This window comes from Gigantopelta aegis, chromosome 13, assembly GCF_016097555.1.
Source record: "Gigantopelta aegis isolate Gae_Host chromosome 13, Gae_host_genome, whole genome shotgun sequence".
Classification (NCBI taxonomy): domain Eukaryota; kingdom Metazoa; phylum Mollusca; class Gastropoda; order Neomphalida; family Peltospiridae; genus Gigantopelta; species Gigantopelta aegis.
This window is the reverse complement of record NC_054711.1, coordinates 12779815-12801212: the sequence shown is the minus strand read 5'-3', so window position 1 is coordinate 12801212 and position 21398 is coordinate 12779815. Positions and strand designations below refer to the sequence as shown.

Genomic DNA, 21398 nt, shown 5'->3' with positions numbered 1-21398 from the left:
GAAACGTCTGATCAGTAACGGTTATGGAGTCATGTTTTAGTCTATGTTTAGGGGTATTTCAACGTCACAGACTCTTCTTTCAATCTGTTATATCCAAATTTGTTAAATGTTTGTAAATTAACCAAACTTAGTGTCTATTTTTCACGGGTTGAAACTAGGGTCTAGGTAATAAATATGCCTTAGTGTTTAAAAACTAGGATCTGTCCCTTTAATTGGGTAATTAAAATAGTCCATCGTGATGTTTTACAGGATTCAGATGAAACGAAGGAAATAGCAAACTTGTCTGTGCAGTCTTGGAGTGACATATCTAACACTTCCACACTGATAAGTTCTCTAACAACACTGACAGAACAAATCCTGGACAGACAGAACAGTCTGAAATTTCACCCCGTCACGGTCATTTTCGAGTAAGTAACTGTCATAGTTATCAAATGTTAGATACCTACTAGCCTCTGATTAAACAAAGTGATCGGGTAGCATCCAAAACGTTCCGTTTTTTCTTCATTGATATAATTAATTTATCTGTTATACTTTAGAACCAAATATAATGTCGGTCATTATTAGACTTGCAACTATGAGGACTGTTACCGTTTGTGTCATGGTGATAACTTTTGAATCTGCATTAATGTTGAACCATTTACATTATGTAGGAACATGATTTTATATCGCAGCACGTAGTAAGCAGCACGTAGTAAGTCTCTCTCTCTCTCTCTCTCTCTCTCTCTCTCTCTCTCTCTCTCTCTCTCTCTCTCTCTCTCTCTCTCTCTCTCTCTCTCTCTCTCTCTCTCTCTCTCTCTCTCTCTCACACACACACACACACACGGATGTAGTGTTCTGATATTTGAATATGACAGACGCCAGGAGAAGTGGGGTTTAAAGTGAATACTTAGTTTTCCACAGGCTGAAACTAGGGTCTGCGACGTCACAGGAGCTGCTTTGTCAAAACGATCGACAAATTACATTTCGAGGTGGATTAATATACCTTATAAGTGACTCACACAAACATGTCCATTTAAAGTTCTTACACACCGTAACAGATTAATGTTTTGTTTCAGTGAATCTGACAGAAAGGAAGGTCTGTCATTGTGCATACTGAACAACATCATGTCTGGAGTTTCCCTTGACAAGCGAGTTGAGATATTTAACAACGTCAGAAGACTCCAGTCAGTTCTGCCAGGTGTTCACTTATCAGCGGTACGTAGTGAAGTACTCTATGTTTACTTATCAGTTGTATGTAGTGGCGTATTCCATGTTATCTAATCAGTATGTAGTGGATTAATCTGTGTTCCCTTATCAGTGATATTTAGTCAAGTACTCCATGTTCACTTATCTGTAGTATGTATTGAATCATTCCATGTTCATTATCAGTGGTATGTACTGAAGTAGTCAGGTTTACCTATCAGTTGTATGTAGTGAAGTAGTCCATGTTCGCTTATCAATAGTAAGTAGTGAATTATTTCATGTTCACTTATCAGTGGTTTGTAGTGGAGTAATCATGTTCACTTATCAGTGGTATGTAGTGAAGTATCCCATGTTCACTTATCATTATTATGTAGTTAAATAGTCCATGTTGACTTACCAGTAGTATGTAGTGAGGTAGTCATGTTCACTTATCAATGGCATGATTTGAAGTATTCCATGTTCACTTATTAGTTGTCTGCAGTGAAATAATCATGTTCACTTATCAGTAGTGAAATGTTTTATGTTCACTTAACAGTAACTTATAATGTAAGTGATTTGTAGTGAATTACTCCATGTTCACTTATCAGTGTTCTCTTATCACTGCTATAGGGCCTACATTGAAAAAAACTGAAGCCTTGTTTTATGTTAATTATATGTGTTTGTTTTTTGGGGTGGTTTTAATACGTTATTTACTGCGGGTTTTTTACTGACAGTAACTTGTTACTGATATATAATTGAGAAAACGAGTAATTGATTGCTGTTTTAAATAGCAGAAAATAACATATTACTTGTTAATTTATTGAGTATAATTGGTTACTGGTTGTTGTTGTGGACAGTGATTGATTATTACTTTACAGTATTAAGAATATCGGGTTAATAATTTCAGTTAATGCAATACATGTTTACTAATTTAAGTTATTGGCAATATGGTTACCATTTTCAGATATACAGAAATAGAAAAGCTTACATACCAACGTGATCACTAAAAATTATTAACTCGTTTAAAGCATATATAAATCAATGACTTCAATATTTCATTACCATGCATCTGCTTTATGTTTTTTCAGGACGACTTCAAACTTTTCTGTGATCTTCCCTTTGCTTATCTCGATTCCACAGGCGTGTATGCTAACATGTAAACTGACCAATGTCCACATTTTAGTGTTCACTTAAAGCAGTGGTCAGCGGTGACCATATGTGAGGAATGTGTAACATATCAACATGGAGTTCATTGAAAGCAAACTGTGTGTCGTGTAGCATAGGCCATGATGGTAATAGAGGAATGTTTAATAAACAAAACAAAAACAAAAACAATATGGACTAAAAGGACAGTAAGCTATAACAACATCATGGATAACAATCTTTACCAAATAAGTACAAGTGTATTCAAAATAGCATCTTTGCAGCTGCTAGGATCGATCCCTGTTGGTGGTCTATTGGGCTATATTTCGTTTCAGTAAGTTCACCACGACTGGCATATCAAAGGCCGTTGTATGTGCTATCATGTCTGTAGGATGGTGCATATAAAAGAGCCCTTGCTACTAATGAAAAATCGTAGCGGGTTTCCTTTCGAAGACTGTATGTCAGAATCACCAAGTGTAAATCAATGTGCTCTAGTGGTGTCGTTAAACAAATCAAACTTTTGTTTTTAACTTTGCAGCGAAATCGGTGATATAGTGGGTAAACGATCAGACCATTAAGTTGGTTGGAAGATATTAAAGGGACATTCCTGAGTTTGCTGCAATGTAAGATGTTTCCGACTAATAAAATATTTCTACGATTAAACTTACATATTAAATATATTTTCTTGTTTAGAATATCAGTGTCTGTATATTCAATGTGTTTCTGATCGTCTTAAATTGTGTAAGAAGCCGAAACTGAAAAATATATTTTAGGAAATAAAATTAAATTTAACCTAGTACAGACACGTTTAAAATACAGCCACTAATATTTTATGCAGAAAAAATATATTTGACATGTAATTATAATCGTTAAAAAGTATCTGTTGCAGCAAACTCAGAAATGCCCCTTTAAACTAACGTTTGCTCTGTTTAACGACATTACTACAGTGCATTAATTTATTCATCGTCGGCTATTGTGTGCTAAACCTTCGGTAATTCTGTCGTATCTAGCCATATATTAAATATTAACATTCATGGTGGGACATCCAGTGAATAATACTCTTCCAATAAAAAATATTTAAATCCACAGTGGCATGGATAATTGACGAAATCTTACATGTAAGTAATATGGGACTGTGGTCAGCGCCCACCTATGTCTAGAGGCAACCTGTGCTCAGCGCCCACCTATGTCTAGAGGCAACCTGTGCTCAGCGCCCACCTATGTCTAGAGGCAACCTGTGCTCAGCGCCCACCTATGTCTAGAGGCAACCTGTGCTCAGCGCCCACCTATGTCTAGAGGCAACCTGTGCTCAGCGCCCACCTATGTCTAGAGGCAACCTGTGCTCAGCGCCCACCTATGTCTAGAGGCAACCTGTGCTCAGCGCCCACCTATGTCTAGAGGCAACCTGTGCTCAGCGCCCACCTATGTCTAGAGGCAACCTGTGCTCACCTATGTCTAGAACCTGTGCTCAGCGCGATAACTATGTCAGAGGCAACCTGTGCTCAGCGCCCACCTATGTCTAGAGGCAACCTGTGCTCAGCGCCCACCTATGTCTAGAGGCAACCTGTGCTCAGCGCCCACCTATGTCTAGAGGCAACCTGTGCTCAGCGCCAACCTATGTCTAGAGGCAACCTGTGCTCAGCGCCCACCTATGTCTAGAGGCAACCTGTGCTCAGCGGATAACTATGTTCAGAGGCAACCTGTGCTCAGCGCCCACCTATGTCTAGAGGCAACCTGTGCTCAGCGCCCACCTATGTCTAGAGGCAACCTGTGCTCAGCGCCCACCTATGTCTAGAGGCAACCTGTGCTCAGCGCCCACCTATGTCTAGAGGCAACCTGTGCTCAGTGGACAACTATTTTCAGCAATCAATTTATTCAGCGACTAACTGTGTTCAGCGGCCACATGATTTCAGCGGCAAACTGTGTTCAGCGACCACTTGTGTTCAGAGGCAACCTGTGCTCGGCGGCCTACTATGTCACCTGTGTTCAGCGGCTACCTGTGTTCAGCAGCCAACTGTCCATAGCGGTCACTTGCATTCCTCCCGAACGATTTTATGTGTTAACTGACCTGTATTAAGTGACTACCTATATAACGAGGCCAATAGCCATGTAAATATTACAGTCAACGGATAGATAACTAGCTATATATTATATACATATGCCAAATACGTGTATATATATATATACACACATTCCACCAATTATTTTCATATATATTTTTGTAGATTTATTTTTATAAGTATCATCAGCCAGTAAAAACAAATGGTTATAGATACAATTAGTTGCTGCATACATCAAAACTGTTATATTAGATTTGAACAGAGTGTTTGGCAGCACACATTGTTAGCTACGTTTATTTGAATTTCCATTTGTGTGGACAACCCGGTAGCCGAGAGGTTAATGTTATTGTTATATTATAATATCTTGTTATATTCGCTTGCAGTGAGTATTTGCCAAGGTTATTTATCTACTTGATGTTTCCAGTCTTAGTTTCTTTATGAAAGTTTCGTATCGGGGTCATTATAAAATGCAGTGGAACTCGCCCTCAATCGCATTAATATTACATAGTATGCAGAGGTCTATTGTCTATGTCCTCTCAATATTTTTATACCTACCAGCTTCTATACTTTATTTACGTGAACAAATTATCATTTCAATTATTTCTTTTAAATTCCATGAGTCTGTTGGCTTTGTCAGATATTTTTGTATTTTCTATTGTTTAAAAATAAAATGTTGATATAGTAATCATTGTCCTATAGCACGTTGCTTAAATATATCACATACTCTTTCTCTAATTATATGATAACTGATATGGATATAGGTCGATTTTCATATATAGTGTAATCAATGCGTATCTAGCTCTTCTTTAATATTTGTTCACCAGTTATCTTCATACTGGTACATTTCCTCATATATATATATCGCTTTTAAAATACAACTCCTGTAATACCAAGTTTATCCATTATTTAAACATTCTCTGTTTTCTTATGATGGCTTACGGACATACTCCTAATTAGATAAACAAAGTGATTTCAGGTTTTTTTTAGGTGCACGCAATAATTTGTTTACACTTTAATGTATGTGCCCTTTCTTGATATCGTGAGCTGACTTAAAAACTCCAGACTCCAGATCCGTAACTGAGAACGCCATTAAAGGGATTGTCTTCTGCATTGTAAGATGCTTCCGACTAATAAAATATTTCAACGTCTAAATATATGCATTAAATATATTGTCTTGTTTAGAATATCATTATTCAATGAATTTCTGGTCATTTTAATATTTGTAAGAAGCCCAAATTGGATTTTGTCTTCAAATAATTTCGTATGTAATATACAAATTTATTTTAGGAAATTAAATTTAATCTAGTACAAATACTAGAACGATAAGAAACACGTTTAATATACAGCCAGTAATATTTTATGCAGAAAAATGAAATGCAATTATAGTCGATAACGTCTTAAATATTGCAGCAAATTCAGAACTGTCCCTTTAACATACGTATCAAACACAGCTAACATCCCTTGAGTATTAAACAAATCTTTATTACAAATGCTTACGATACAGATCAGTTCTCTGTTATACCCACCAATGGGTGATGTTCTCTCTGTTATACCCACCAATGGGTGATGTTCTCTCTGTTATACCCACCAATGGGTGATGTTCTCTCTGTTATACCCACCAATGGGTGATGCCTGCATATCATTATGACTCTTATCATTACTTACTTTGGAGTCATTCTTCATTCATTACATATCGTACATTTTAGTGTTATACCTAAACAGGTACTCCCTAGAAATTGACTTTCATTCATTACATATCGTACATTTTAGTGTTATACCTAAACAGGTACTCCCTAGAAATTGACTTTCATTCATTACATATCGTACATTTTAGTGTTATTCCTAAACAGGTACTCCCTAGAAATTGACTTTCATTCATTACATATCGTACATTTTAGTGTTATACCTAAACAGGTACTCCCTAGAAATTGACTTTCATTCATTACATATCGTACATTTTAGTGTTATACCTAAACAGGTACTCCCTAGAAATTGACTTTCATTCATTACATATCGTACATTTTAGTGTTATACCTAAACAGGTACTCCCTAGAAATTGACTTTCATTCATTACATATCGTACATTTTAGTGTTATACCTAAACAGGTACTCCCTAGAAATTGACTTTCATTCATTACATATCGTACATTTTAGTGTTATACCTAAACAGGTACTCCCTAGAAATTGACTTTCATTCATTACATATCGTACATTTTAGTGTTATACCTAAACAGGTACTCCCTAGAAATTGACTTTCATTCATTACATATCGTATTTTTTAAAACTATGATACTAATATTTAACATGAATGCTCATATTTCATTTAAAATTGTTTGAAATTCGAAATTATATTTAAGATATGTTAGTGTTTTTTTCTTGCAGCCAAAATAAAAATAAATATGATCAAATGATAAAATGTGCTGTTGCCTTTGATTTCAATTATTTTGGGTTTGTGTTTGTTTTGTGCTTATATTCAGTTAAAGGTCAAATATTTTGGCGCAAATGTGTTTTGGAGTGAATAATAATAATAATAATAATAATAATAATAATAATATATATATATATATAGATAGATAGATAGATAGATAGATAGATGTGTGTGTGTGCGTGTGTGTGTGTGTGTGTGTGTGTGTGTGTGTGTGCAGAGAAACACCATTGGGACGGAATCCCTTACTGCTAATCAAAAAGAGTAGCCCATGAAGTGGCGACTGCGGGTTTCCTATATCTCAATATATGTCTGGTCCGTAACCATATGTCCGACGCCATATAACCGTCAATAAAATGTGTTGAGAGCGTTGTTAAAGACAATCTTTCATTTGTGCATTCAGATCACCTGCTAAAAATAAATGTTTTTCATTGTGATCATTTGCTATAATGTTTAAATATTGCTCAATATCATCAATACCATCACTATCTGTGTTTAAATATATTGGGGAGTTTTCTGGAGAAATATAAATAAAAATACATATTGTATCCTTTTTCCAAACAGATGAAGACTTAAGTAACAGAACAACACATTTTTAAAAAGAATCATACATTATCTGTACATAACTACTGTCCAGTAAATGTTTTCTTATGAAAACTGTCACTCCACCACTGTGCCTACCGAATTGTTTTGTTTTATTCCTTACACAATTTAACACCTTATAACCTGGCAAAGATTTTAAAACTCATTTTGAGATTTAACAAATGATTCACAAAAAGCCACAATATCAAAGGTTGCACAAAATAATTTAAATTCATCGTCTGAGTCATATTTCTGCAGTCCTTCGATGTTCCAAGTTAATATGCTGAAATGAGCATCCGTCGAGCCTTGCCCTACTTTTCAGCTATCACATGGCTGTGACTGCGAGTGGGCGCAGACATTGGATGTAAACACTGATCCTACTTCGTTAGTATGTCTGTCTCTGTCACCTCTCGCAACATCGCCGAATGATCGCTGTTTAGAGATTTTAACAATATCTTTAGTTCCACGGTCATAGACATACATATCTCCATCAATAATTAGCTTGTTCTGCCTCATGTTCACATTTCTGTTCTTTTCACGGGCTTGAGAGTAAACCATGGAGAAAGAAAACGCCTATCCTCTCGCACTTTCTTAGTGAAATCATCTGTTACACGCTGCCATCCAATTACGGTTCACGCACGGCTAACACGGGTCCAGCTTCTGATATTGCCAACCGTTGTTTTCGCGGTCTGCACCAGACTGTGATAAGTAATATATAAGCAATGTATTGTAAGTTAATATTGGGTATATTTGGTATGCAATACTTCTTCTTTTTTTCTTTCTTTTCATTCCTTTATTCTAAATAGGGGCGGGACGTAGCCCAGTGGAAAAAAGCTGATGTGCGGTCGGTCTAGGATCGATCCTTGTCGGTGGGCCCATAGGCTATTTCTCGTTCCTGCCAGTGCACCATGGCTGGTATATCAAATGTCATGGTATGTACTATCATGTCTGTGGGATGGTGCATATAAAAGATCCCTTGGCAAAATGGAAAAATGCAACGGGCTTCCTCTCTAAGACTGGCTGTTAAAATTACGAATTTTTTTTATATCCAATAGTCAATGACCGGCCTCGGTGGCGTCGTGGTTAGGCCGTCGGTCTGCGGGCTGGTAGGTACTGGGTTCGGATCCCAGTCGAGGCATGGGATTTTTAATCCAGATACCGACTCCAAACCCTAATTGAGTGTTCCGCAAGGCTCAATGGGTAGGTGTAAACCACTTGCACCGACCAGTGATCCACAACTGGTTCAACAAAGGCCATGGTTTGTGCTATCCTGCCTGTGGGAAGCGCAAATAAAAGATCCCTGGCTGCCTGTCGTAAAAGAGTAGCCTATGTGGCGACAGCGGGTTTCCTCTTAAAAACAGTGTCAGAATGACCATATGTTTGACGTCGTATAGTCGATGATAAGATAAAAAATCAATATGCTCTAGTGGCGTCGTTAAATAAAACAAACTTTTTTTTCTCCAATAGTCAATGATTAATAAATCAATGTACTCTAGTGATGGCGTTATTAAAAAAATAAAAAAATAATAATAATAATAATAATTTACCCTGAAAAACATGCCTTGCTTTAAGGCAAAATTAAGACTAAATGCTACCGCCACGACATTGGTTATCGCATTTCGAAGGAAATGTTTTATTTAACGACGCACTCGACACATTTTATTTACGGTTACATGGCGTCGGACATATGATTAAGGATCACACGAATATTGAGAGAGGAAACCCGCTGCCGTCTCTTCATGGGCTACTCGTTTCAATTAGTAGCAAGGGATCTTTTATATGCACCATCCCATACACAGAATAGCACATACCATGCCCTTTGATGTACCAGTTGTGGTGCACTTTCTGGAGCGAGAAATAGCCCAATGGGCCCACTGACGGGGATCGATCCCAAAGAGCGCTTTAGTGGCAGTATACCGTTATCTATGTATCTGTTCGCTTCTTGTTATGTTTTATGTTTTGCATAGACTCATGTTGGAAGGATAATTATTAGGAATATAATATTAGTCCAAAATACCATTTGTTTTTCACCAGGAGTACACATCGTTTGGCTGTAATAGGGCCCTGTATGCACGTACCAATCTGGGTTATTTTCTGGCGTGCAATTGTTCCGTTTTAAGTTATGATTCTGGCTACGTTTGTTCCTCAATTAAGAATGTTTTTGTTCCATTAGTAGAAGCAAATGGAAATCGTTCTCTCAGTACCAGTCAGTTTCTATATTGTTATATCATACTTATATATTCGCTTTCAGAGTAATTAGTATAAAACAATTGTTTATTCCTGTAAAGGAATAGTTAAACTTGTTTTTATGCTAATATTAAAGGTCAATGGTTAGCAAGCTCAAAGTCGTTCACCAGAACAGTCTGTTACCACAGTGCGTGGGTTTTTTTCAGTAAGTCCTTGTTGCAATTGCCGTCGGTGGACCGATTGTGCTATTTCTCGTTCCAGCCAGTGCACCACGACTGGCCTGCACAAAACAAACTTTCTCGGGGAACTAGATGTCAAACACAAGTCGATGAATGACCGGTATAATTGCTAGTTGCAGACGTAAACTTACGATGTTTAGTGAAACAGATCCCAGACCTAGCGCGCATCAGGCGAGCACTTTACCACTAGGCTGCGTCCCGACCCGCAATGGAATTTTCAGTCATTTCGCGTATTGCCTGGTGGTCACAGGCATTACGCGTAATGACTGGTTTCACAGATTGACTGTAACATATATACATATTTGTTTGTTTTTTTCATAATAAAATTAATCCGAGAAACAGACTGTCAAAACGGAACTAAAATGATGTACACACAAAAGATATTTCAATAAAGATAAAACGTACTGGGATTCAAAGTGAACAAAACCTAAACAAAAATTCGCATTTCTTTTGTTGTTCAGTATATAATTATATACAACGTGATAACATAACGGTAGGTTCACATGTGATCAAGTGTCGCCTGCATTTCGTATCCTTTCCGGATAAATATCACTTGTCGGTGAAAATCCAGAGATGAGTTTCAGGTGCGGCCAGTACATATACCAGGGTAGGGAACTAAGGGAAAAGGGGAGGACACTCGGACCAACTCTTAACTTACTCCCAATATACGTCTGACACCCATAGAGTCTCATATATGCATATGCAAATACATGTAGATACATACATTCATACATACATACATTCATACATACATACATACATACATACATACAAGGGTTTTGTGACGTTTGGTCTAGCACTAACATTAGAACGATTAGAAACTCTCTTAAATGTTGCACTAAATATGGCCACTGCTATTGATGCGAAAACACTTTATTCAACATGTTATTGTAGTCATCAAAACGTGTTTGTTTGCAAGTCACATCTTAACAACAGGGGGTGGGACGTAGCCCAGTGGTAAAGCACTCGCTCGATGCGCGGTCGGTCTGGGATCGATCCCCGTCGGTGGACCCATTGAAATATTTCTCGTTCCAGCCAGTGCTCCATGACTGATATATCAAACGCCGTGGTACGTACTACCATATATGTGGGATATAAAAGATCCCTTGCTGCTGATCGAAAAGAGTAGCCCACGAAGTGGCGACAGCGGGTTTCCTCAATAGCTGTGTAGTCCTTAACCATAATATGTCCGACGCCATATAACCGTGAATAAAATGTGTTGAGTGCGTCGTTAAATAAAACATATCCATAGCTAATGATTAATAAATCAATGTGCTCTAGTGGTGTCGTTAAACAAAACAAACTTTAACTTAAGAGTAGCGTCCTACACAGGACAGTCCCTTAAACGTTTGATCTGTCACTTCCTGATCTGTATATGAATATTATATGGAGGATCAAGTTAAAATTTGCTTTGTTTAACGAAACCAGTAGAGCACATTGCTGTATTATCATCGGCTATTGGATGTCAAACATTTGGTAATTTTGACAAATAGTCTTAGAGAGGAAACCCGCTAGTTTTCCATAAGGGGTCATCCATTTAGTACGTACGCACAATTTTCCGATTTTTTGCACCCCCTCCCCCCCCCCCGTACGCATGCGTACGCCAGTGCCCATACCCCCCCCACCCCCCCCCCCCCCCACCCCCCCCCCCTTGCGTACATACGCAAAAGATCGTCAGTCAGTACCAGTAAATGTAGACAATGCCACCGTCGATGTCATCATGGTATACTATAATTAATGAATACTGCTCATTGTACAAATGTATTAAACAACGCTTGACGACGAATAAAATGTTTCTAAATGTATTATAAACCGGAACGTCTGCTCTGTTTTAATTACAAAAAAATTCAAATCATGTTTAATGATTTAATCACAAAACTATAAAACTGGAACTAACTCGGAACTATAAACCTAAAAGTCGGAACTTAGTGCCAGTAGGTACAACTTTTTGGGGCACATGACAACAAAATATTGATAAACAATAGGACTGCCTAGATCAATGAGAAAATGTGTAGTGTTATTCATCCAATGCCTCCCAAGGTACACCAAGGGCCTCAAAAATATCTCTGTAGATCGGCGGTGCAAATACAGGCTCTGCTTCCTCAGTTAAGACTGCGTCGCCGTTGAGGTGTTCAGGATCATCATGAATGGCCTCATAGGCATCCGGCCCTTCATCCATTGTTTCAACCGTACACCCTCCTCCACGGCGATGCCTGGTCACTGACGCAAAGGGTTAGTATGGCGAACAAAACAGGCGCCGACGATCTAGAACGTCAGTAAATAATCAAATTAACTATATATATATATTTTAATTTTACCCTAATAACACCCCCCCCCCCCCCGCCGTACGCAAAATGGCTCTTAAATTTTCAACCCCCCCCCCCCCCCAAAATGCGTACGTACTAAAAGTATGCCCCCCAAGTAGCAATGGATTTTGTTTTTATATGCACCTTTCTACAGACAAGATAACACATACCACGGTCATCGAGAAATACAAAATAGGCTCACTGACTGGGATCAATCCTAGAGCGACCACGCAACAGGCGGGCAATTTACCACTGGGTTACGCCCCGCCTCTATAGGCCCCTATTCTATGAAGCGTAAAGAAAATAAATTAAAACAGAAAAAACAAACAAGAAAACAAACCCTATTTTATTAACGGTCTAAGAAATTGTAAGATGACTAGTGAAGACAATGGCGGATGTGTGTATCACGATCCGACGAGGTATTTAGTTGTCTGGTCGTACACTTGTAAATATAGCACACTGTAGCTACATAGAAGACGATATTTTTACTCCCTGGATGGAGAGATGTAAGAAAATGTCGAAGTGTTGGTTGTTTCTGATTCTCACTGCTTCGTTGTTTTCTTTTAAGACCGACTCAGTGGCAGGTAGGAGTTTTAAAATACTATTACATATATATTTAAAATGGAAAAGAGTTGGTGGTAATTGATAACGTGTACACACGTTGAGGTGAAGTACATACACGGTAAAGGCATGCAGGTTTCGCACGTTTGTACATATATATAGATCTATGGTGTTCCAGTAATACTTGTTCTACATTCGTCTTGTGCCTTCATGTGAGGATGTACGTAGGTTGTGTTTATGAGTGTATTTGTCTGTGTGTATGTATGTATGTATGTATGTATGTTGTGTGTATGCGTGTGTATATGTGTGTGTGTGTGTGTTGTGTGTATTTGGAAGGAATGAAAGGTTTAATTAACGACACATTTTTAACTATTGTTACATGTCAGGTTTGCGCATGTGTGTATTTGTCTATGGGGTTTGTGGTTCGCATGTGTGATGAGTTCTGTGGCAGTTCGAATGTGTTCATGTGTGTGTGTGTGTGTGTGTGTGTGTGTGTGTGTGTGTGTGCGTGCGTTATTATTGTTTATTAACTTACGTGTTCTCGTATGTTTCCAATCTCTCTGCGGCAGGGCGAGATCTCAAGTAGTGATATATTCAATATCCCGAATAGATAACGTAACACACTACCCGGTGAGCGCTTTAAAGGGACAGTCCTAACTGTTCTGCAATTTGTAAGATGTTATCGCCTAACAGAAACTTTTTAACGAATGTAATTACATATCAAATATATTTTTCTGCATAAAATATTAGTGGCTGTATATTAATCGTGTTTCTGATCGTTCTAATATTTGTTTTAGTTTAAATTTCATTTTATTTACTAAAAAGAAATTTGTTTCTTATGCACGAAATTATTTAAAGAGAAAATCCAGTTTGGACTTCTCACAAATATGAAAACGACCAGAAACATATTGAATATACAGACACTGGTATTTTAAACAAGAAAATATATTTAATGCGTATTTTTAGACGTTATTATGTTTTTTTTATTGGTCGGAAACATCTTGCAATACAGGAAACTCAGGACAGTCCCTTTAAGAACCAGTTAAATTCCGTCTGAGGACATTACACACTAAACGTACCGCACGTTATAGTTTCTAACCCCACAAACACACGCACACACGTGCGCGCGCACATTAACTTGTTTACTATAACAAACCACAGTACAAATGGAAATATTTGATGATTCAAGTAGGCCTACTTAGACATATCTAAATATATTGAGCGGAGGATACAGGTTTTCTCTAGGCAAAGGGTGCAACGTTTAAAACGGGCACGTGCAATATGAAGTGAGGGGACGCAAGTTTTGAAAAGAACGCCTTCAGTATTGTTCAAAAGAACACAAAGGGTAATATTCCACAAACATACCAATCTGATCAACATATTGCAAGTTCCATATTTAAAATTCACAGAATCCATCAGCTAAACTATGTGTTCGTTTGTTTCGAGGAATTTAAAACTTCGGGTGGGGGACTTAAGCACATCTATCTATTTATATTTATCAATATTTATGTATCTATATATGTATGTATGTATGTATGTGTATGTATGCATGCATGTATGCGAGCCTCTGGCAAGCATAATACATTATTTGTATTCCTAATATATGATATTGACGATACCGAAATACACGAGGGCAATGTACTTATTATATAACCCCAATCTTAAGACAACGAATATTCGTAAACTGTATACGCAACTTTAATTCCAGTCAGCCATTACCCGATATTCAAATGACGTTCGAATATATGACGCGGTGTATGTTTTGAATGAAAATGTTGTGAAACTCGAATAACGTCATTTCGGAAATCCTTACATTAAAATAAGCTATTGCTTAAGGTATTTTGTTTTATGAACGCTGGACAGCGTTCAGTGTAAGATTGCCATTGAAATGTTTTTGAATTATGACTATGAATGCATACGTCAATTGCGCAGTGTCACCGTATTACATTTGTTTAAATGTCAACAAAGTGCTAATTTACATCTAATTGCAATGTTCTGACTGTATATGATCTGCAAAATATCACATACTTTGATTACACTGGATATACTAGCTTATATATATATATATATATATATATATATATATATATATATATATATATATATATATATATATATATAGAATACTGGTGGTTATCGTTAACGGCTTGAAAGGTGCTCAATACTTTAAAAGAGAGTAGAGCATGTAATAAATATATATATTGCACTTTGGTCCTACGCTATTACTCAGAGTTTCACGCCCTTCGACGATCTTCAGATAGCCGACACTGGTGAATAGATTGCAGGGTTTTTTATGTTTTATTTCCCCTCCACACACAAATACCACAAAATATTCAACACAAATAACGTCAAAATCAGCTACAGTTGCATGAAAAACATCGGCACATTAATCAAAAGAAAACTGCAACTGCAGAAATAAAGAAAACTGCCCACTCAACGGACAATGCCAAGCAAGTTCAATAGTATACAAAGCAAGCGTAACAACTGGCGCAACATCAAAAACATACATCGGTCTATCTGGCGGTAATTTCAAACAACGATATAACAATCACACGAAATCGTTCAAACACGAAAAATACTCGAAAGAAACCGAGCTATCAAAACATGTCGGGGAACTAAAAAAACAGCGAATACAGTATGAAATAAGCTGGCAAATCATCAAACAATCGAACACGTACAAACGAACCTCCGGCCAATTCAATCTGTGCATTGAGGAAAAGCTCGCCATCCTTCAAACAAAAGACAAAAATAATCTCAACAAAAGGACTGAGCTCATCTCAAAATGCCGTCATACCAGCAAGCTTAAACCACGCAACCGCAGTACATAAAAACCCTGCAATCTATTCACCAGTGTCAGCTATCTGAACAGTCGATTCTTGCATTCCAATCTTTAAGGAGTTACCTGCATGCTCTCTGGAGTTACCCCCCCCCCCCCCCCCCCCCCCCACCTGGGGGGACTCATAACAACGTACGGAGTGTTGTTGGAATACCGCGTCGCGTACACCGGGTCACGGGCAACCGTGACCTTGGTGTACGGCGACCCGGTTCCAACCAAGAAGAGGAGGACGAGGAAGAAGAGGAGAAACCCGCCAGGAACGGTTCGAAGGGGGGGGGGGGCCAACCCCGGTGGCTAAACCACCGGCAGCGGCTCCTTCTGCTTCGCCGTTACCTGCAGTTTCCACCGAGAAGAAGGAAGAGAAGCCAGTTTCGACCGGCCTAGCTCCCACTTCGGAGGCGGCCCGAGTTCACGAGGCTAGTGTAACTAGAACTCCGACTCGATCCAGCACTTCGCCACGTCATACTCTGGATAGCATTGATGTGTCACCAATTTTACCGGTGTCACCAATGGCTATCCCAGACCGCCAAGGAGCTGTTGGAAAGCGCAAGGCAGAAGTGGCGACAACCGTTACCAACATTAGAACACCACCAAAACAACCTCCGCCACCACCTGAAGGTGCAGAGTCCGGTGAATCCATGGATTCCTGGACTCTGCACGGGAAACTTGATCGCCGCTTCTCCAAGTTCGCTGTAATTGACGTTCCGGACACCAAACGTCTCTTGGCAGTACCTAGATGTCGGAACTTCGAGGACGTCCCTGACGCTGAAGGCGAATTTGAGATGCACCCAGTGACCTTCAAGGATGGGCGGTCGGCTGTGAGTATTACCCACCATCTGGACAACCGCTACAGCCAGGCTCTACTGTTTGCAGAAATGGACAACATTTCGATTCATCGCCTGATGAAGAAGGTGTTCCACAAACAGTACCCTGTGATCACTAGACTGCTAGCGAAGCCGGATATACACCAGCTGATCCCCCATCTGGACACCAGGGTTTGGCTCTCCTCCCCTTAGTCAACCTTTCCTCCGTGAGTACCAACCTCTTTTATTGGGCTAGTTAGACTTTAAACGTTTTGGAAGCAGTTCAAAATTCTTATGTTTATTTTTTTTATAAGTAGTCTAACGCATTTTATTTTGGCGCCCGTTCAATTGCTCAAAATCACCTTTAAAAACCTTTTGGCTGAGCAGTCTTAACTATTTTGGGTTTAATTTTATAGTCCGGACATGTATTTGGATGCAGTTACTCTTTGTAGACTTAGGTAAAATACAGGCTTCACCGAGGAATCGAAATTCAGCCAATCAGAGCACGGCTCCCACTCGGTGTACTTCAAGTTTGCGAAGTGTCTGCTATTTGGTCCGCGCTCGCGTTGACCTTACTAAATGGCTTCTTTCCAAATTCCGCCCACCTCAAACTTACCCCCCCCCCCCCCCTGCTCCGGAGTTGGTCACTGGCGAAGTCAGAGGCTAAATCCGTGGTGGGCGTGCCTGAACCTTCGTGGATAGGGGCACGTTAATAGAGTTTCCAGTTCCAGCTATCTGAACATTCGTTTTTTGGGGTTTCAACGGGAGAGGTTCTGCCAGCTATTCAGCCATTTTGAAGATTAAATTAACGCCTCGAGCTCTTTAAATTATTTTACCACCATTTGGACAAGAGTAAGTCACTAGCCACTGTGTTTTCATTGTTGTTTTCTTGCAGGCTCCGTTCAAGGATTGAGAATTTCTAATTTAGTGCTTACGATTGCGTCCTCTGACCGTCCTTGCACCAAGATAATAATGGCCGCCTTTTGTTTATTTTGATTAATCCATTGTAATTTTAAAACAGTTTATTAACTCCTAATTATTGTTTTGTAGTAGTGCCAGCTACTATCCAAGACAGTATTAATTGTTATACTGTAACTACAACAACTTTTAAGTAAATAATTCCTACTTGGAAGACCGTTTAAAACAAAAAAATTAAAATAATTATAAACAATAACTTGACCTCTTTCCGCCATGACAGCCGCCATGTTGGAGTCAGCTCTCGACATGTCTGAAATAAAAGATAACAATGATTTAAATAGCTTACCCACTGTAGATAAATTAGACTTAGTTTTAAACAACAATACAACCTCCAATAAAACTCCGGATAAACAACTCGACTGGGACCATGCCTTTGGTACCCCCAGGATGGAAAAAAAAAACATACGATGCCTCTACCCCCCTAACATACGGCTCGGATAACCCCATACCCCCCCCCCCCCCCCACCCCCAAATTCCGGACCGATGTCAGAGATATAATGGCTGACATGCTAACAAAACCCTGTTTGTCAGATATCGAGGAAAATCCCTCCGATGAATCTTTTTCGGATTCCCCCCCCCCCCCCCCCCCCCCCGGGGGGACAACGTCGCCGGAGTCACCGTTGACCTAGACACTAACATCTGTAAAGGCGATGAGGACTCCGATTCCTCCTCTGGTTCTAACAATTTAATTATTCATTTGGAAGAAGACCACCCAGAAGATCCCCCCCCCCCCCCGCTGAAATAAATATTTGTCCCGACCCAACCCCCGACTCTGTTGTTATTGGCGAGGTAAGCGTCAAATCTCAACGTGATGCAGCAAGCGCCAGTGGGTCACAGTCACCACCACCAACTTCAACCAAGACGGTTAAGAAAAAGAAAAAGATTATTCCCCCTACGCCACATCACGAGGGTCAGAGAAAGAGGGTGGTGGGGGAGGTGATCAACAGATGAAGAGGTGGGTAAGTATAATGTCACCACTGCCAATCGTTACAGACTTTTGGCAGATGATATTTACGAAAAATATACTGGAGATGAAACTGCTAAAAAAAGTAAAATCTTTGTTACACCCCCCACTTCCCCTCCCCCACCCCCCATATCTGGAATTAGACAAGTCTTCTTCGCCGGTAAAAACCCAACCAGATATGAATACTTTTTCCTACAAGAATCTATTAATTCCATTTCCACCGATGCTTCCTTCAGTCTTGAAACCTCTCTCTTTTTTTTTACCAGGCTCATGGATGGAAGAGTTTTCATTCACTCTAAAACAGAGACCCCCCTACTCAAGTTGGGAAGTTACTTCTATCTCCGCCCCGATCCCAACTCTAGTGTCAGTGTAGAGATCTCATTCGAGACCATCTACCAGGAACCCATAGATGCTAACAAGAGCCTGGACCATACCCATACTTCTACCCCTTCCTACTCTCAGTTAGGGTATACCCAAGACCCCCAACTCAGTCAAAACATTCATCTCCAAGTATTAAGTTCTATTCCCCCCAATAACGTCAACAACAGCCTCTCACCATCCTTTTTATACGGTTCCGTTCAGGTCCGCACTCCCCCGACAGACGTCAATATGCTCCATTCCCAGTCTGGAGCGCCACGCGGTAAGACGTGTTTGTTTCGCTTGTGCACACTGCACGTGCTTTCGTGTGCTCGACTTGGGGGTCCTTCATTTTGTTGTTTTTGTCAGCGAAATGAAGTTTTCTACTTGGATTTATGCGGCCATTGGAACTGGTTGAATGCTGGAACGCTTCTCGTTTCGACAGCCTGCACCACCAGGTTGGATTCTTTTTTAGCGAGATTCCTTGCCTCCACGTCATTTCTCCGTCTGACTGTCGACTGGGTTTTTTTCGTGACTCGTATGACGGCCATTCTGCAGAACGCCACGGTTGTTCGCGTCTAGTCTCTACATGTCCGAGCCTGTCCTAGCAGCACTGGAAGATTGACCGCCCCACTCTAAGAAGAAATAGGAAGCGGGGTCGGCCCCTACTACTCTTTTTCTAGACTTTACCTTGCTTTATAGTGATACCATCTCGTATCCTCCGGAGTCGGGGCCCGTCCGCACCACTATGACGACTGGACTATACCCTAGTCTGATACTCTCTCTCGTTCAGACGGATCCGGCTTCTCAAGATCTGTATTTCAGCACAGCACTACACCTTCAACGTCCATCGACTGTCAATCTAGGGGTTTTCTTGACGGGATGCAACCCATCTCGTCCCTTTAAGCTGTGCACCCAAACGGCCTTAACGAGGCCACTCGCGTGGACATATCGATCGGACTTTAAACGTTTAGATCTGCGTTCAAAATTTTATGTCGAAATTACTTCTTTTTTGTAATATTATTAAATAGTCCGATCCTCTCTTCTTTCTCTTATTTAATTTTGGACTGTCCTTCTAAAATGCTCCAAATTATATAAATATTCGGCCGAGCGGTCAATTCTTTTTTATTTTTGGCTTGTAACCTTTTTCTTTTTTTTCTTTAATCTATTATCTTTTTTACTAATTCAAGAGTTCTTATCTAATTAAACAAATTATAAATATGATTAATTTTAATAATAGTAAAGGGTTATTTATAACTTTGGAATGGGTTCCTGCACACGTCGGCATCTCTGGCAACGAAAACGCTGATTTATTAGCTAAAAAAGCTTTATTAATGGAAAAAATTGAAATTAATATTAATATTAATCTTAATAAAATTATGGCCATAGCGCATAAAAACTTTCTGAAATTTTGGCAAACCGAATGGAACACAAAAAAAAGACTATGGCATTATTTAATCAAACCTAAAATTAACTCGAAAAGACCCATTTATTCTAATGTTAAAGCTGAAAAAATTATCACTAAATTGCGTCTTGGCGTTGTTTTTGGTCTGAACGATACCCAATTTAAAATTTAAAAAAGTAACACAGCACTGTGTTACTTGTAAAAAATTAGACAATGTAAGACACTACCTCGTCTACTGTAACAAATATACTAACGAAAGAAACACTCTTAAAAAAGTAATGGATAACATAAATATCAAATTTAATCCTGTTAAAATATTTAACCCGCCCCCCGCTCACAAACAGGAGGTGGAACGGGCTATTCTAACTTTTGTAAATGATACTAAAATAATTATATAACAAGTAGCTGGCACATAAAATTAAAATTATTTAAATAGCCAAGTACGGTCCGGGGACTCTAATAGTTTACTCAATCAGGAGCCTGCTAATTTTTAACACTCACCTTATAATGGCGGACAGTTGGCTGGTGGCAAATCTTGTCCACGGTTGAAATTGCTCTGGCCTTACCCTCCCGTGGACAAACCGAAAAACCATTTTTATATTATTTTAACTCTTTTTTAATGAAAAATGTTCTTTTTTAATTAATTATATTAATTAAACTTTTTACCGGCCTCGGTGGCGTCATGGCAGGCCATCGGTCTACAGGCTGGTAGGTACTGGGTTCGGATCCCAGTCGAGGCATGGGATTTTTAATCCAGATACCGACTCCAAACCCTGAGTGAGTGCTCCGCAAGGCTCAATGGGTAGGTGTAAAACCACTTGCACCGACCAGTGATCCATAACTGGTTCAACAAAGGCCATGGTTTGTGCTATCCTGCCTGTGGGAAGCGCAAATAAAAGATCCCTTGCTGCCTGTCGTAAAGAAGAGTAGCCTATGTGGCGACAGCGGGTTTCCTCTAAAAACAGTGTCAGAATGACCATATGTTTGACGTCCAATAGCCGATGATAAGATTAAAAATCAATGTGCTCTAGTGGCGTCGTTAAATAAAACAAACTTTACTTTAATTAAACTTTTTTCCCTTTTTTAATCCATTTTAGAAACACCGAACAGCCTATACACATTATTCTCTCATTCACTTATTAGCGCATTGACTGGAGAATTATAACATCCACATTCCTCTCTTTCTTTTTTTTCCAGAGAAGGAATCGAAATCCAGCCAATCGCAGCTTCTTATTCATTCGCCTGTTGTTTCTTTAACACTGGCTTCTTTTTTTTCTTTTTTCTCAAACGGCTCCAGCTAGGGATTGAGATTCAGCCAATCGCAACGCACCTCTTCATACTGAGTGTCGACTATCGATCCGCTCCACTCCTAACACACACTGTGTATTCCT

At 39.3% G+C, this 21398-nt stretch overlaps 1 protein-coding gene and 1 long non-coding RNA gene across 2 annotated transcripts in view; one reads left to right on the top strand and one right to left on the bottom strand.

Annotated features, from left to right (window-relative positions):
• LOC121387135 (receptor-type tyrosine-protein phosphatase epsilon-like) overlaps positions 1–3016 on the top strand; it is a 128025-nt gene extending 125009 nt beyond the window's left edge. Inside the window, exons 21-23 of the mRNA XM_041518159.1 lie at positions 250–407; positions 1056–1194; positions 2250–3016. Of these exons, the coding sequence (XP_041374093.1) occupies positions 250–407; positions 1056–1194; positions 2250–2321 (369 nt within the window). The 3' untranslated portion in view covers positions 2322–3016. The remainder of the gene's footprint in view (positions 1–249; positions 408–1055; positions 1195–2249) is intronic.
• A 78-nt stretch (positions 3017–3094) lies between these two features.
• Positions 3095–5593, bottom strand: LOC121387502. The gene is made up of 3 exons (XR_005959829.1): positions 4005–5593; positions 3937–3970; positions 3095–3743 (listed from the first exon to the last, which is right to left on the bottom strand). It is a non-coding gene; the product is annotated as an uncharacterized LOC121387502 (long non-coding RNA).
• Positions 5594–21398: the final 15805 nt, after the last annotated feature.